Source organism: Leptodactylus fuscus, chromosome 3 (genome assembly GCF_031893055.1).
Source record: "Leptodactylus fuscus isolate aLepFus1 chromosome 3, aLepFus1.hap2, whole genome shotgun sequence".
Lineage (NCBI taxonomy): Eukaryota > Metazoa > Chordata > Amphibia > Anura > Leptodactylidae > Leptodactylus > Leptodactylus fuscus.
In genome coordinates, this window is record NC_134267.1 from 36,321,310 (window position 1) to 36,337,986 (window position 16,677).

The window sequence follows — 16,677 nt, forward strand, 5'->3', positions numbered from 1 at the left end:
ATATGATATGACTAGCCTCTTCCCGCGACTTTGTCTGCGTGTTGCTGGTGTCGATGATCTGCCTATATTCAGCAGATTACTGCTGTCGATGGGTCGTCTGTTCCGGCTTTTTGGCAACTCTCAAGCTGTCCTGCTGCTGAACTTGTGACAAACTATGTGCCAAATTTCATCCAAATCCATTAAGACATTTTTGCGTGATTGAGTAAGAAACACACAAACTTTCACATTTATAATATTAGTGGATACACAAACCTTATCTACAAGAATCCTACTAATATTATAAATGTGAAAGATTGTGTGTTTGGATGTTTGTTACTCGATCACGCAAAAATGTCTGAACAGATTTAGAGATGAGCGAACAGTGTTCTATCGAACACATGTTCGATCGGATATCAGGGTGTTCGCCATGTTCGAATCGAATCGAACACCACGTGGTAAAGTGCGCCAAAATTCGATTCCCCTCCCACCTTCCCTGGCGCCTTTTTTGCACCAATAACAGCGCAGGGGAGGTGGGACAGGAACTACGACACTGGGGGCATTGAAAAAAATTGGAAAAAGTCATTGGCTGCCGAAATCAGGTGACCTCCATTTTAGACGAATAGTGGATTTCAAATCCGGGTCATATGAGAATGTGAACTTTGTGACTATGAGACAGGGATAGCTGTACAGGCAGGGATAGCTAGGGATAACCTTTATTTAGGGGGGAATGTTATTAAAAATAACTTTTTGGGGCTCTATCAGGTGTGTAATTGTGATTTTTGTGAGATAAACTTTTTCCCATAGGGATGCATTGGCCAGCGCTGATTGGCCAGAGTACGGAACTCGACCAATCAGCGCTGGCTCTGCTGGAGGAGGCGGAGTCTAAGATCGCTCCACACCAGTCTCCATTCAGGTCCGACCTTAGACTCCGCCTCCTCCGGCAGAGCCAGCGCTGATTGGCCGAAGGCTGGCCAATGCATTCCTATGCGAATGCAGAGACTTAGCAGTGCTGAGTCAGTTTTGCTCAACTACACATCTGATGCACACTCGGCACTGCTACATCAGATGTAGCAATCTGATGTAGCAGAGCCGAGGGTGCACTAGAACCCCTGTGCAAACTCAGTTCACGCTAATAGAATGCATTGGCCAGCGCTGATTGGCCAATGCATTCTATTAGCCCGATGAAGTAGAGCTGAATGTATGTGCTAAGCACACACATTCAGCACTGCTTCATCACGCCAATACAATGCATTAGCCAGTGCTGATTGGCCAGAGTACGGAATTCGGCCAATCAGCGCTGGCTCTGCTGGAGGAGGCGGAGTCTAAGGTCGGACCTGAATGGAGACTGGTGTGGAGCGATCTTAGACTCCGCCTCCTCCAGCAGAGCCAGCGCTGATTGGTCGAGTTCCGTACTCTGGCCAATCAGCGCTGGCCAATGCATTCTATTAGCCCGATGAAGTAGAGCTGAATGTGTGTGCTTAGCACACACATTCAGCTCTACTTCATCAGGCTAATAGAATACATTGGCCAATCAGCGCTGGCCAATGCATTCTATTAGCTTGATGAAGCAGAGTGTGCACAAGGGTTCAAGCGCACCCTCGGCTCTGATGTAGCAGAGCCGAGGCTGCACAAGGGTTCAAGTGCACCCTCGGCTCTCCTACATCAGAGCCGAGGGTGCGCTTGAACCCTTGTGCAGCCTCGGCTCTGCTACATCAGAGCCGAGGGTGCGCTTGAACCCTTGTGCACACTCTGCTTCATCAAGCTAATAGAATGCATTGGCCAGCACTGATTGGCCAGAGTACGGAATTCGGCCAATCAGCGCTGGCCAATGCATTCTATTAGCCCGATGAAGTAGAGCTGAATGTGTGTGCTAAGCACACACATTCAGCACTGCTTCATCACGCCAATACAATGCATTAGCCAGTGCTGATTGGCCAGAGTACGGAATTCGGCCAATCAGCGCTGGCTCTGCTGGAGGAGGCGGAGTCTAAGATCGCTCCACACCAGTCTCCATTCAGGTCCGACCTTAGACTCCGCCTCCTCCAGCAGAGCCAGCGCTGATTGGCCGAATTCCGTACTCTGGCCAATCAGCACTGGCTAATGCATTGTATTGGCTTGATGAAGCAGTGCTGAATGTGTGTGCTTAGCACACACATTCAGCTCTACTTCATCGGGCTAATAGAATGCATTGGCCAATCAGCGCTGGCCAATGCATTCTATTAGCGTGAACTGAGTTTGCACAGGGGTTCTAGTGCACCCTCGGCTCTGCTACATCAGATTGCTACATCTGATGTAGCAGTGCCGAGTGTGCATCAGATGTGTAGTTGAGCAAAACTGACTCAGCACTGCTAAGTCTGCATTCGCATAGGAATGCATTGGCCAGCCTTCGGCCAATCAGCGCTGGCTCTGCCGGAGGAGGCGGAGTCTAAGGTCGGACCTGAATGGAGACTGGTGTGGAGCGATCTTAGACTCCGCCTCCTCCAGCAGAGCCAGCGCTGATTGGCCGAATTCCGTACTCTGGCCAATCAGCACTGGCTAATGCATTGTATTGGCTTGATGAAGCAGTGCTGAATGTGTGTGCTTAGCACACACATTCAGCTCTACTTCATCGGGCTAATAGAATGCATTGGCCAATCAGCGCTGGCCAATGCATTCTATTAGCGTGAACTGAGTTTGCACAGGGGTTCTAGTGCACCCTCGGCTCTGCTACATCAGATTGCTACATCTGATGTAGCAGTGCCGAGTGTGCATCAGATGTGTAGTTGAGCAAAACTGACTCAGCACTGCTAAGTCTGCATTCGCATAGGAATGCATTGGCCAGCCTTCGGCCAATCAGCGCTGGCTCTGCCGGAGGAGGCGGAGTCTAAGGTCGGACCTGAATGGAGACTGGTGTGGAGCTATCTTAGACTCCGCCTCCTCCAGCAGAGCCAGCGCTGATTGGTCGAGTTCCGTACTCTGGCCAATCAGCACTGGCCAATGCATTTCTATGGGGAAAAGTTAGCTTGCGAAAATCGCAAACTGACAGGGATTTCCATGAAATAAAGTGACTTTTATGCCCCCAGACATGCTTCCCCTGCTGTCCCAGTGTCATTCCAGGGTGTTGGTATCATTTCCTGGGGTGTCATAGTGGACTTGGTGACCCTCCAGACACGAATTTGGGTTTCCCCCTTAACGAGTTTATGTTCCCCATAGACTATAATGGGGATCGAAACCCATTCGAACACTCGAACAGTGAGCGGCTGTTCGAATCGAATTTCGAACCTCGAACATTTTAGTGTTCGCTCATCTCTAAACAGATTCAGATGAAATTTGGCAAATAGATAGATTGTAACCTCCATTAACACATAGGCCACTTTTTATCCCGGTAAATGACATGGCTTCGCGACTGTTATGAATTTATTTTCACATACTATATTACACTGCTCTTGGCAGAAGGCTGATAAAGCCAAGTCTGTTATCTCTCTATGTAAACACACAGCTAACCCTCAGTCCATTCTGTACATATATTTGCATATTATCTGATCAGCTCCAGGCAGTGCTGACACACTGGATGGGAAAACACCTCTAATCCAAATTGGCAGTTTGCTACTTTTAAACATGTCGGGAAAAAGAAAATCTAATTTGTCGTAAAATTCTAAAACAACGAGAGCTATGAAGGTAGCCAGAAGTCACAGAGTTCTCCTCAAGCGGAGCTAAGGGGGATCATCAACACCAACAACACGCTCATTATATGGTGTCCCAGATGCCAGAACAATCACAGGTAAAGCGTGAGGAACAAGTTCAGCGGCAGGCCAGCTTGACAGCTGCCAAAATGCCGGAGCAGGCAGATCACAAACACAAGCTGCTGAGATGCCAGAACAATCACAAGCAGGGTGCAAGGAACAAATTCAGTGGCAGGCCAGCTTGAGAACTGCTGGAACGCCCAAGCATGCGGATTATCGACGCCAACAACATGCTCGTTATATGGCTTCCCAGTGAGCTGCTGAGATGCCGAACAATCACAGGAACAGCGTGAGGAACAAGTTCAGTGGCAGGCCAGCTTAAGAGCTGCTAAAACGCAGAAGCAGGCAAACCATCAACGGAAGCAATTTGCTGAATATAGGCGGATCATCGACGCCAATAACACGCAGACAAAATCGCGGGCAGAGGCTAGTAACACATAAATTATTGGCTTACCTTTTTCAATCCCTGAAGGGTCTCTCTGTTTTTCTGGACCAAATTCTTAAGATGAACACATCTAAAAATGAAAAAACAACAACAACTTAACAACTGATCAAAATAAGACATTAAAGGGGTTTAATAGCAATGAAACTAGACCTGACCAAAAGGCCAAGAATCTTGAGGAAGGAAGTACCAGCTTCCCCTATTTTTGGTATGCATGTGAAGTCAATGGAAAGTATATAAGTCGCTGAGTGAGCACACTTGACCGTTTCCATTATTCCTCAAGTCTGTACATGAAGAGACATTGTTCGTGGCCTTTCAACTATTCAATGCAAAGTGATACAGGGAATCTGGAGAAGACACGACAAGAAGCCATATTTGCTTTGTTTTTAATTCGGATAGGCTCTTTAAAGGATTGTCCACTTTGAATAATCCCCATTTTTCTTAATAGAGTCTCCCTACAAAATGTGATTACAAGTTGTCCCAATGCTGGAACTCCCAGTGATCTTCTGCAATCTGTGGTGAACACAGCAATAGTTCAATGTCCCAGCAGCATAACCAGAGAGAAAATGAAGAAATACACTATTCTCTATGAAACCAAAGATCCGCCAGAGTGAGAAATACTCATTCATTCATTCAATATTCTGGTTAAAGGCGTTTTCCAGGATACAAAATTCATGACCTCTCCTTAGAAAAGGTCAATTAAACATTGTCAGGGAACTGAAACCGGGGCCCCTGCTGATCAGCTGTTAGAAGAGGCTGCAGTACTCGGGCAAGCGCTGCAGCCTTTTCACTATTTCCCCAAGCACAGCATCGTACATTTGTATAGTGGTTGTACTTGGTATCACAGCTCTGCCCATTCACTCGAGTGGCATTGAGATGTGATCAGGCCACGTGACTTATAAATGTGACGTGACATTCTCTGAGAAGTGGAAGCAGCTCTCATGAAGCACAGCGGCCACTTCATTGGGCTGATCCATGGGGTCCAGAGTTTCAGACCCCAAAGGTTACATACTAGTTTATAGTAATATACTTTATTAACACATTTTGTTCTCCTTTCTGTGAAAGGCCGTTCCAGGCGAAGATAGAGGCGTCACTGGAGATTTCTTTTGCAGCATTGGGAACGCCCCCAGTGCTGTGAGAGAACTCATTTGCATAGGGGATTTCAACGAAACAGCAGTGCGGACAAGACATCTAAAGGTAGGAGAAGAATCGCCTTTCTTAAGGCTATTCCTACGTGTTAGGGAGGAAAAATTGAATTTTAATGATTGAATCCCTTTAATATTATACTACTTTTAATAAATGTTACTGGCAGCATTTCTTAACCAGCTAGTTAAACAAGAAAAGCAGAAAGTTCCGGATTTTAACTGTAATACTATTCGTCAAACCTCTCCTAATCCTGCACGCTAACTCTATGGCTATTACATAATAAAGCGTGCCGTGGAGACTGTAAATGATGGCCCTATTCCTTTTATTAATAGACATTACCTTTGATAGACATCCTTCCTGATTCTGGGCTCCAGAACATCCTTCTCTAAGGTCTCCTGAAGAAGATCATCAAACTAAAACAGAAAAATTAGGGTAATGTAAATGTCCATTTATGTTTTCTGGTGATACAAACACTGATAGAAATAAAACCTACACAAGGTAAAATAATGGAGCCCTATAGGATGATGAAACGGTGACCCAAAAGCTGGGATCGGGAAAGGATCTTTTTTTTTTTCTTTTTTTAATACAATCTGCAAATTTTGCCTCTGTATATTGATCACAGTAGGGCCGACTTATGAATACTGGAGTTACTCATGCCAGTCTTCACAGCCCCAAGGTTGGCAAAGGGTGCACTACTCTTCATACATCAGGTGCACAATCCACTGGGTTGTACACCTTGGGGAATATGTGATAAGTGATTACGTAATAACACGATCGGTGGGACTAGTGGTCCTGTGCAGTGCACTCCCCCTTTTTGGGAAAATGGAGAAGGCATGGTAGAGCTAAAGAAATACGACTTTTTATGCCTTAGAAACCACAAAACCGTAACACACAAGGCATAATAAATCAGCTCTACTGATCCAAAGTGCCAGCACTATAAGGGGGTCATACAAATGGTAAGAAGTAAAGAAAAATATGAGACCTGACTTCCACCTCAGAGTCCTCTCCGCTTCTGATCCAGAGCTTTCCACCTTGGCTTTCACTCACTGATTAAGGGCGGGTTCACATCTACGCCCCGGTCTCCGCTTTGTGGGTTTCCATCTTCTGCCAACAGGAGACGGAATCCCAGCAGTCAGTGTCCGCCCGTGAGCGTCTTCTGGTCTCCACAGCGAAACCGTTTTTTTTTAACTGGACACAAAGTCCTGCATGTCCGATTTTGTGTCCAGTTAAAAAAAACGGTTTCGCCGTGGAGAGGCAAAAGACGCACACAGGCAGACACTTTGCAAATCCATTCAAGCGAATGGGTTTGAAAACTGACTGCCGATTTCCGTCTCCTGTCCAGTTTCTCGGGCAGAAGACGGAAACCTGAAAGTGGAGACCGGGCGCAGGTGTGAACCCGCCCTTAGCCTGAGATCTGTGGTAAGATCAAGAACCACGCTTTTTTTTCAGCATCCTGCTTTGGACTTTGCCTCACACTGAATATAATGGGAGGCAGATTCAGATCATGTGAACTTATCCTAAGTGCTTTTATATACATAAAAAAACATTGAAACATTTCTTTATAGGAGCCTATAGTTCTGTTGGATTTTACATGGATTTTTGGCATGGACCCTGTACCTAAAGCTGATGAAAATCTATATCTAACAAATCTAACAAAGTTGTCGGGGGCACACTGCTTAGATTAGTGTAGGAATTAGCTTTCCTCCTGGACAAACCCTTTAAGCTCTGTAATGTCAGAAGGGCGGTGTGAGGCAGGGGGTGAGATTCAGAGCTCCAATCAGAGGCAGCCAGTGTCAAAGCTCAGAATTACACCCCCTTGCCTGCTCCTGCCTGACCCCGCCCTCCTGACAGTACAGAGCCTAAATAGAATATTGTCAAGTCTGAGAACATGAATCAATATTCTTATACTTTATGTTGTGTTTAGCAAATACAAATTTTTCCTGAATGAAGTTAATCAGCTCTGAGACAAAGAAAGGAATTTCCAAGATGGCACCGACATCCTGCTTGCCACACCTTGTAACAGATTCCACAGGCCGAGATGAAATTGGATCTGGCTGGACATTGAAGTTTGGAGCCAATGGGGGATGGACAGCAGCTCAGGAATGTCAGACAAACTCCTGTATTAACCCCTCCTTTCCTTTGTTGTATAAGTGTGTGAACTTTGAATAAACGCCAGCAGTGTAGACTTGACATGGGTGAAGGAGCATTTAGCTGGTATTGAAACGGAACTTAGTGTCTGTGTCATTATTAGCAATTGTGCACAAACATGCTCATTAATTTGGACTGACAGATTGATCCAAGATATAGTCGATTACGACCACAACAATATCAGGCAGCAAAACTAACAGCATTGATTGCTCAGGAATGGTGGGGGCCAATTGCGATATGAAAAAAGTCATGGCACATCCATATGAATAGTATTTAGCTATACATATATTCCTGAATATGTAAATTGTTTGAGCATATTGAGCAATGTTTTGTCATACTTCATCATACGTATCTCTCTTCCTTCTAGTCTTCCACCTGCAGGATGGCTCCTCCTTCTTTTCTGGCTGTTCGTACACAATAGTCCCAGCACTCATCCGCAGCCAACTATCCATCTGTACTGCGCAGCTCCCACGCCTAGGCAGTAGAGGTGGATCGTCGGCTGCAGAGCACCGAGCAGCGCTGGGACTATTGTGCATGCCGGCAGAATCAGAAAAGAGGGAGGGGCCATCCCGCAGGAGGAAGAGATGTTAGTATAATGGGTTCAGGTGATGGGCTGAGTAAGGTGGAAAGGGCAAGTAGTTGGCGGGATAGCTAGAGACACATGGAGGGGTGTATGTGAGGATGGAGTGAGGTGAGAGGGAGCTAGTGTGGAAGCTACATAGCAGGAAACTGAACCGTGTAAACAAATGCAGAAGATACCAGGAGCTCCCAGAGATACCTAGAAATCACTCAAAACACTGTTAAAGGTATATGGGCGCATTTATTAACCCATTAATAGCACTAACAGACCTTTTTTTAAAATAAATTAATTAATTAATAAAAACCCTTTAAATAGCACATTAGACACCAAAACTAACTGCACTGCACTTGTTACTCAGGAATGGTGGAGGCTACAGAGAAAATTCCAACTGTGCTGGAATCAGTGGAGCGGCGACTATTAACTGATTCTAAGAAATAGAATTCGTGGAAGTCGTGAAAGGTCCTCTTTAAACTGTCCAAATGAAGAGCTGAAAGCTGCATTATGATTGGCTGCTACGTTGAACTTTTGATAAGATAATACTATTAAAGGATTATCTTATCTTATGTTGAACTTTGACAGTTTTTCTTTTAGACGCCTACCCCAGTAACTTTAGCAGATAAAAAAAAAAATTCTCGAATACGAAATCAACCATGAAAATTCTTAGCCAAGTATTTGTTCTGATCCTCCTGCTACAATTTTGGAATCAAGTCATTAAAGGGATATGATTAACTTGTTGATACCAACATCAGTCTTAGTTGTCTAAGAAGGTGGAATACCTAAATGGATTTCAGAAGCTGCTCTGTAGGTAACATAAAGGTGTGGTCATGTGTTCTCATAATGCTGACACTCCTAGTATCATATGAATTACAATGACTCATTAGCCCTTAACGTCCTATAAAACATCACACCCAAAAATACCTTATCGATGCAATGACAATAAGACAGCTCGGTCATTGGTTTCTCTCTATTGCATAACTGACTAGAATTCATTCATTTATTTTTGCATCACAAATATGTAAAAAGCTATTTATGAGGATTCCCATCACAAAAATAAAAATACACAAAATGTCATATATACGATATACACATGGGCCTCATTACGCCAATAACCTCAGTAGAAGTCCCGTGGAATGAGTCTACTTAATCTTAACCCTAGGTAGCCCCTAGGTGGGCCTACACTAAAATACCAAACATATTTAGTGTAACTAAAATTCTGACAACTTTTGATTTTCTGGCAGTGTTTGTATCATTAATGAATTCTGTAATATACTTTATTAATACATTTTGCCTCCTTTGTGTGAAATCCTGCATATTTTCACTCTTTTCCTTCTCTATTGAAACCTTTGCCTGCTTCTCCCTTTCTCACTGTGTACGGAGTACGGGGCTGTGCGAAGAGAAGAGAAAATGAGTGAGGGGAGAGGTCACTTCAAATGGCTATATCCCAGACATTATAAAACGTATAAACTTGCTTTTGTATCATATGAAAGAGGAGATTCTCATCTATCTTATGACACTAATGTTACAGTTATAGCTCTATGATCTTCAGAGCTCTATCTGGTTGAAAACTAAGCAGGGGTTGGGAAATTTATATGTAGCTCTCATATGACACCAAAAGCAAGTTTCTATGTTCTAGCCCAGGGGTAGGGAACCTTCGGCTCTCCAGCTGCTGTGAAACTACAATTCCCAACATGCTCCATTCACTTCCATGGGAGTTCCAAGAACAGTAGAGCCAGTATGCATGCTGGGAGTTGTAGTTTTGCAACAGCTGGAGAGCCGTACGTTCCCTACCCCTGTTCTAGCCAATTGAAGCGACCCTCCCCAACTCCCAAGGAGGCAGGGACAGCTCTCAATAGAGGAGCAAGGGAAGGAGTTAAAAATGCAGGATTTCACAGAAAGGAGCCAAAATTTGTTGATAAAGTAAATTACAAAATCGATTAATGACACAAATACTGTAAGAAAAGCAAAAGTTCAGTTACACTTTTTAATATGAATATGAATAGCTATTTTATAAAATATTCTCATTATTGGAGTCGTTTTCTTTATAGGAGCCAATAGTTCTGTAGGATTTGACATGGATTTTTGGCATAGACCCTGCACCTAAATTTGATGAAAATCTATATCTAATGTATTTGAATAGGGTTTGCACAACCCTGGTAAAGTGTTGCAGATATTTTTTGTGCATTATTTTCTACTTATTTCTATAAATTCCGCGTGGAAATGCAGAGGATTAGCTTCGCTGACTATATGGATCCAGGTGGCAACCAAGAATTTGCAAATGAGAGCCAAAAAAAATAAGAGCTTGGACTGGCAACTTCATCAGATCAACACATAATCTGCTAAAACCGCTAGTCTGGTGCTGAAACGCGTAATGAGTTAATACGTTTCAATGTTACATGTGTCCCTGGGTGATAGATAGGGTTTCTAACCTTCGTGCTTTCTCCAGAATTCTCAAGATACTCCAAAGTCATTCCTCCCACCTGTTATGGGTAATTCCCTAATATACCGTATATACTCGAGTATAAGCCGAATTTTTCAGCATAGTCTTTGTGCTGAAAAAACCCCCTCGGCTTATACTCGAGTCAAGCAAAAAAAATTATTATTATTTTTTTTTTTTGGTGGGGGGGGATGGGGAGGTCTATGACCAGCAGCAATAGTAATGTATAGAATCTCCCATAGAATAGTGGGGGGAAAAAAAGAAGCTTTAAAAAAAAATAATTAAAAAATAAAGTAAATAAAAGTTCTAAATCCCTCCTTTCCCTAGAATACATACAAAAGTAGAAATGACTGTGATACACATACACATTAGGTATCCCTGTGTCTGACAGTGCCCGGTCTACTGAATATAGGGGATCTGCAGTGCTCCTGTTCTGTCGGGAAGGGGTTAATAGGAGCACTGCAGATACCCTATATTCAACCAGGCCCCCTTCCCTTCCCCAGCATCTACTGCACCCAAAAACTCCAACCATTTTAATTTTTGAAATTTTCCAGTAGCTGCTGCATTCCCCCCCGGCTTATACTCGAGTCAATAAGTTTTCCCAGTTTTTTGTGGGAAAATTAGGGGCCTCGGCTTATACTAGGGTATATACGGTAATCTCAGGCTGCAAAGGTTCATCCAGAATCTAAACCAGTAATTTCCAATAGGAAACCCGCCAGGGGGCTGCAGTACTCTGCTAGGAAAGATGACCACATACCTTCATGCAACATTATCTGTGTCCTTAATAGGTTGGTAAAAATTATTTGGAAGTGGTGCGCCAAGGAATATTATTAAAGGGGTTGGCCACTTTCAGACCAATATTGACAAACAAATGTACACTAAAAAGATATACAATTTTCCAATATACTTTCTGTATCAATTCCTCACGATTTTCTAGATTTCGGCTTGCTCTCATTCATTCTGTTACTTCTAGAGGATAAAACTCTGACCATGGTCATGTGATTTACGGTCCTTGACCATGTGATTTACGGTCCATGGTCATGTGATTTACGGTCCATGGTCATGTGATGAGCACACAGGTGCACAGCTCATTACCAGGCAGATGTCTGATTATTGTGCTGTGACTGTAACGAGCGGCACCTGTGTCCTCATCACATGACCATGGACCGTAAATCACATGACCATGGACCGTAAATCACATAACCAAGGACTGTAAATCACATGACCATGGTCAGAGTTTTATCCTTTAGAAGTAACAGAATCAATGACAGCAAGCAGAGATCTAGAGAACGGTGAGGAATTGATACAGAAAGTATATTGGAAAATTGTATATCTTTCTATTGTACATTAGTTTGTCAATATTGGTCTGAAAGTGGCCAACCCCTTTAATAATATTCCTTGGCGCACCCCTTCCAAATAATTTTTACCAACCTATTAAGGACAAAGATAATGTTGCATCTGAAAGTGTCCAACCCCTTTAATTATTATGGATGCATTTACTATTTGAATTGGTAAACTGAAAGCTATCAGGAAAAAAAATGCATTTACACAATGTAAAAAATGATCACAATTATATAAATGCTAATGGTTGCCCAGTCAGTGCCAAAGGCAGCCAGCACAGGTATGCGGTAATTTCCAGACCTATAATTACCTATCTGTAATGGAACAGAGCTGGGAAGAGATTTCTCTGAATGCTAAAGTAGTAGAGAATACTTTGCACATAGCTGGCATTCCATAGTGAATACTGTATGATAACCTGCATTGGTATGGTTACCTACAACAGCTCATTGTCTGCTACATAATACAGTTTATGGTCGCTATATCATCAGGAAATATTCAGTAATGAGATAGAAATATTTGAAGGAAAGGTCAGTACAAGCGCCGGTTCACACTTGTGAAGGCAAAGGTAAAACTGTACTTGTACATTGGATAACTGAAGGAGAACTATGATGGGAATCCAAGAAGGAATGTGAGAGATACGGGCTAGTTCACACGTGGGCAAAGAGGCTGATTTTGACAGCAGATTTCGCTTCAAAATCAGCCCCTTTACAATGGAGCCCCATGTGAACAGCTAGCTTTTTTTCCTGCTAGCTTTTTTTCTGCTAGCAGAAAAAAGAAGCGACATAACCTTTCTTCAGGCGTTTTCCGCCTAAAGAAAGCAATAGAAGTGAAAGGGAGGTGAAAACCGCACGTTTTTTTTCAGCGCGTTTTTTTGCAATAATAAGTGATGCGCTTTTTTTTGCAAAAAAAAAACGCTAGCAGTTTTTTCAGCCCATTCACTTTATGGGAGGGGAAAACAGCCTGGCTTTTTTTTTGGAAGCTTTTTTTACAAAAAAAAAGAAAAGCTCCAAAAAAAGCTTGGCAAGGTCAAATAAAAGCTTCCTAATTAGGAAGCGTTTTTTTTCAGGACCAAAATAAGCCAGGCGGTTTTTACGTGTGAACTAGCCCGTACAGAGAAGGGATTATCCCACAATGGGGGTGGATTCATTATCATTTTATACTAGCTTCGGCCCACGACTTTGCCTGCGGCTTGTTGGTGTTGATGACCCACCTATAGTCGATGATCTACCTGCTCCGGCATTTCGGCAGCTCTCAAGCTGTCCTGCTGCTGAACTTGTTCCTCATGCCGTGCCTGTGATTGTTCCGGCATCTCAACAGTTCGCTGGGATGCCATATAATGAGCGTGTTGCTGCCATTGATGATCCACCTGCTCCAGCGTGCCACCAGAAGCTCAAGTGACCACTGACCGGTTGCTGGTAAGGAGTCAGTGACATAAGTGATTGCTGTTGTCGATCTCTCTCCAGCAACCACTGAGGCCACTGACTGCTTTCAGCAAAAAACTTCCAGTTATGCATCATCTGCACAAAACCGAAAGGGCACCGGGGATGGACAATGGAGCGCCTGGGACCTGGAAGCATGCTTTTTTACTTTTAAACTTCTCCAGGGTTGTTCCATTTTACGGTCAACCCCTTGTGTGGCCAGCCACTCATTTCCGCTGCAGGACACATTTCAGTTGCAAGTATCTAAAAAAAGATCCCTGAATTTGATGATGTGGATGAAGATACAAATATGGGTGTAAAGCAGGGGCCATTCTATCAGAGAACATACAGGAAAGGGTTAAGTAGGGGCAACACGGTGGCTCAGTGGTTAGTACTGCAGCCTTGCAGCACTGGAGTCCTGGGTTCGAACAACATCTGCAAGGAGTTTGTATGTTCTCCCTGTGTTTGCATGGATTTGTAGACAATTAAAGGGGTTATACGGTTTTTAATTTTTGGACCCCCAACTAGCACCAATAGCTACTGCATCCAGATTTTCACTTTTCAGAATCAGGTCCCTCAGTCATCAAAGTTTCAAAATTCATTTCACCATAGGCAAATATACCTAAACTAGTCATAGTGGGCACCATATCAACACTTTAGTCCTGGTTCCTTGGCGCTTACTTCAGTACTGCATCACTGACTTTAATGGGAGATGAGCCACAGTACAGGTGCCCAGCCCCTACACAGGGATTGGAGGCAACTGCTTCCTGCCCCAAGCTGTGTGTAGTATGGGTGTCGGAAGCAGCTGATCTGTGCAGTGCTCATCTGTTGGCCCCCTCCTTTGATCAACTATTTATGGCCTGTCCTAAGAACAGGCTCCAAAAAATTATTCCAGGACAACCCTTATAATGTTTAAGCAATTCTCTGCCTAAGACTGCGAGGTCTCCTTTAAGTGACTCATAATGACTCTTAGTTTCCATGTCCTAAATTCTGAAAAAGTTTAAAAAACATTTCAAAACTATGTGAGAAGAAACAATCCAGCACATACAAACCTGTATTACTCATAGGCAAGAAACAATGCTCTCAATGTCATTCTCTGCTGCCAGGCCATGATTCAGTGTGTGGATAGAATGACAATACAAGGGAAGATTGACGGCGTCATAGCAGGCCGGTATCTGAGCCATCTAGTATGTACACACGGTATGATTTCATTTATATTTATGCAGGATTTATCTCTCTATCTCATGAAGACGCAAACGAGAACGTGGCATTAGCAATAAGGAATGTGGCCTATAACGGTAACACAGGAAAGGTTATTCTAAGAACAAAATGCAGAACACAAGCTTTTAGTGTAGTTTATGGAATAATAGATTTCTTCATATAATGCAGGGAAAAATCAGTCTTACCAATGCACTCCCTGCATTACATGGGTTTACGTACTAATATATGTCCTGGTCACCCATATCCCCCATTCTTAGCTTTGGAGAGCACAGAAGGGAACAGAAGTCTTAATGTTCTTCCCCCTGCTAATGTATGTGCTAGCATGGAGTCTAGTGATGTAACAGAAAGCCGAACCTGAGCACAGTGAGTTCCAGCACACCGCTACAAACCTGTATAAATATATATATATATATATATATATATATATATATATATATATATATACATATATATATAAGTAAGCTTATCCCGTGCAGGGAATGTACCAGTAAACTTTTTTTTTTTGCACCATAACCCATTTTAATGGTGCATGTTGTACCACAAACTAAACTTATTCCCTATCCACAGGTATCAGTGGGAACCCGACTGCCTGGACCACAACCATTCATGAAAACTGGAGTTACAAGTCCGTTGTGTGACTAAAGTGGAGGTTGCACAAGTGCACTGCTGCGCCATTCAGTTCTGCAGGACATATCATGTGGAGATGTCATATACTACTGCATATCAATAAATTAGAATATCATCCAAAATTTCTGGACTGTTGCTCAGTGGTCAAAGGTGTTTTCAGATGAAAATAAATTTTGCATTTCATTTGGAAGGTCCCAGAGTCTGGAGGAAGAGCGGAGAGGCCGCTGTACACAATCCAAGCTGTTTGAGGTCTAGTGTGAAGTTTCCACCATCAGTGATGGTTTGGGGAGCCATGTCATCTGCTGGTGTAGGTCCTCTGTGTTTTATCAAGACAAAAGTCAGCACAGTCGTCTACCAGGAGTTTCTAGAGCACTTCAGGCTTCCCTCTGCCCACAAGATTTTTGGAGATGGAATTTTAATTTTCCAACAGGACTTGGCACCTGTCCACACTCCCAAATGTGCCAAGACCTGGTGTAATAACCACAATATCACTGTGCTCGATTGGCCAGCAAACTCACCTGACCTTAACCCCATAGAGAATCTATGGGAGACCCCAGCCCCAACAATGTAGATGAGCTGAAGGCTGTTATCATACAACCTGGGCTTCCATAACACATGCTCTGCAGTGCCACAGGCTGATCCCTCCAGGACACATTGCCGCATTGATGCCGCCATTCACGTAAAAGGAGCCCCCACCAAGTACTGAGGACATTTACTGGACTGACTTTTCATTTGGCCAACATTTCTGTGCTAAATAATTATTTTTACAGTTGGTCTTATATAATATTCTAATTTTCTGAGATAATGACTTTTGGGTTATCCTTGGCTGTAAGTCATAATCATCAACAGTAACAGAAAGAAATGCTTGGAAAAGTTCCCTCTGTTTGTAATGACTCAATATAATTTATGGGGGTTACTTTTTCATTTGAATTACTAAAAAAAAAAAAACTTCTTGATGAGATTCTAATTCATTGCGATGTGCTATAAGGTCTCAGGGGGTAAACTTCTTTAAAGCTGAATGCTCATTCGCATGTCCTTTCAATACACAGTCAAACAGCCAAGTGTGCATGTGTATATGCGAATAAGCTGTTGTCAGACATCTTCATCAGCAGCTTTTCTGAACAAAAAGGATCAGGCATGTTATAATTCAACATGCCCAATCCTTATTTCCTCTGACATTTGTAATTAGATAAGAGTCAGGACACCCAAATACACATTAGATAGGCACCATTTAGTTACATTGTAATGTCATATATACCTGACGTTTCAGGTCATCTGTCACTTTTTTGACATTCTGCAAAGGTCCTCTTGTCTTTTTCATAGACATCGTCTTGTTCGCTTAAAAAAAAGAAAAAAAAAAAAAAGATGTAAACAGAAGGAATAAAATATGTAACAAGTGATGAAAATGGATAATACATAAAGGGATCATCCAGATTTTTTAAAACTGATGGCTTATTCTTAGAATCCACCAACCATATTAGATAGCAGGAGATCTGTCGGCACCCTGACTGATCAGCTGCAGCATGGTCTACATGGTCCTATACTGCACAATGCTGTCATTTTAGTAGTAGTGCCTGGTCTTGGTTCTTTAAGTGAATGGAAAGCTGACAAACTCAAGG

At 43.0% G+C, this 16,677-nt stretch overlaps 1 protein-coding gene across 1 annotated transcript in view; it reads right to left on the reverse strand.

The window, feature by feature from the left end:
* The window catches only part of NPHP1 (nephrocystin 1), a 61,062-nt gene extending 44,673 nt beyond the window's left edge, over positions 1 to 16,389 (reverse strand). Inside the window, exons 1-3 of the mRNA XM_075267421.1 lie at positions 16,317 to 16,389; positions 5,629 to 5,702; positions 4,156 to 4,216 (exon numbers count right to left, since the gene is read on the reverse strand). Of these exons, the coding sequence (XP_075123522.1) occupies positions 4,156 to 4,216; positions 5,629 to 5,702; positions 16,317 to 16,385 (204 nt within the window). The 5' untranslated portion in view covers positions 16,386 to 16,389. The remainder of the gene's footprint in view (positions 1 to 4,155; positions 4,217 to 5,628; positions 5,703 to 16,316) is intronic.
* Between the last annotated feature and the right edge of the window lie 288 nt (positions 16,390 to 16,677).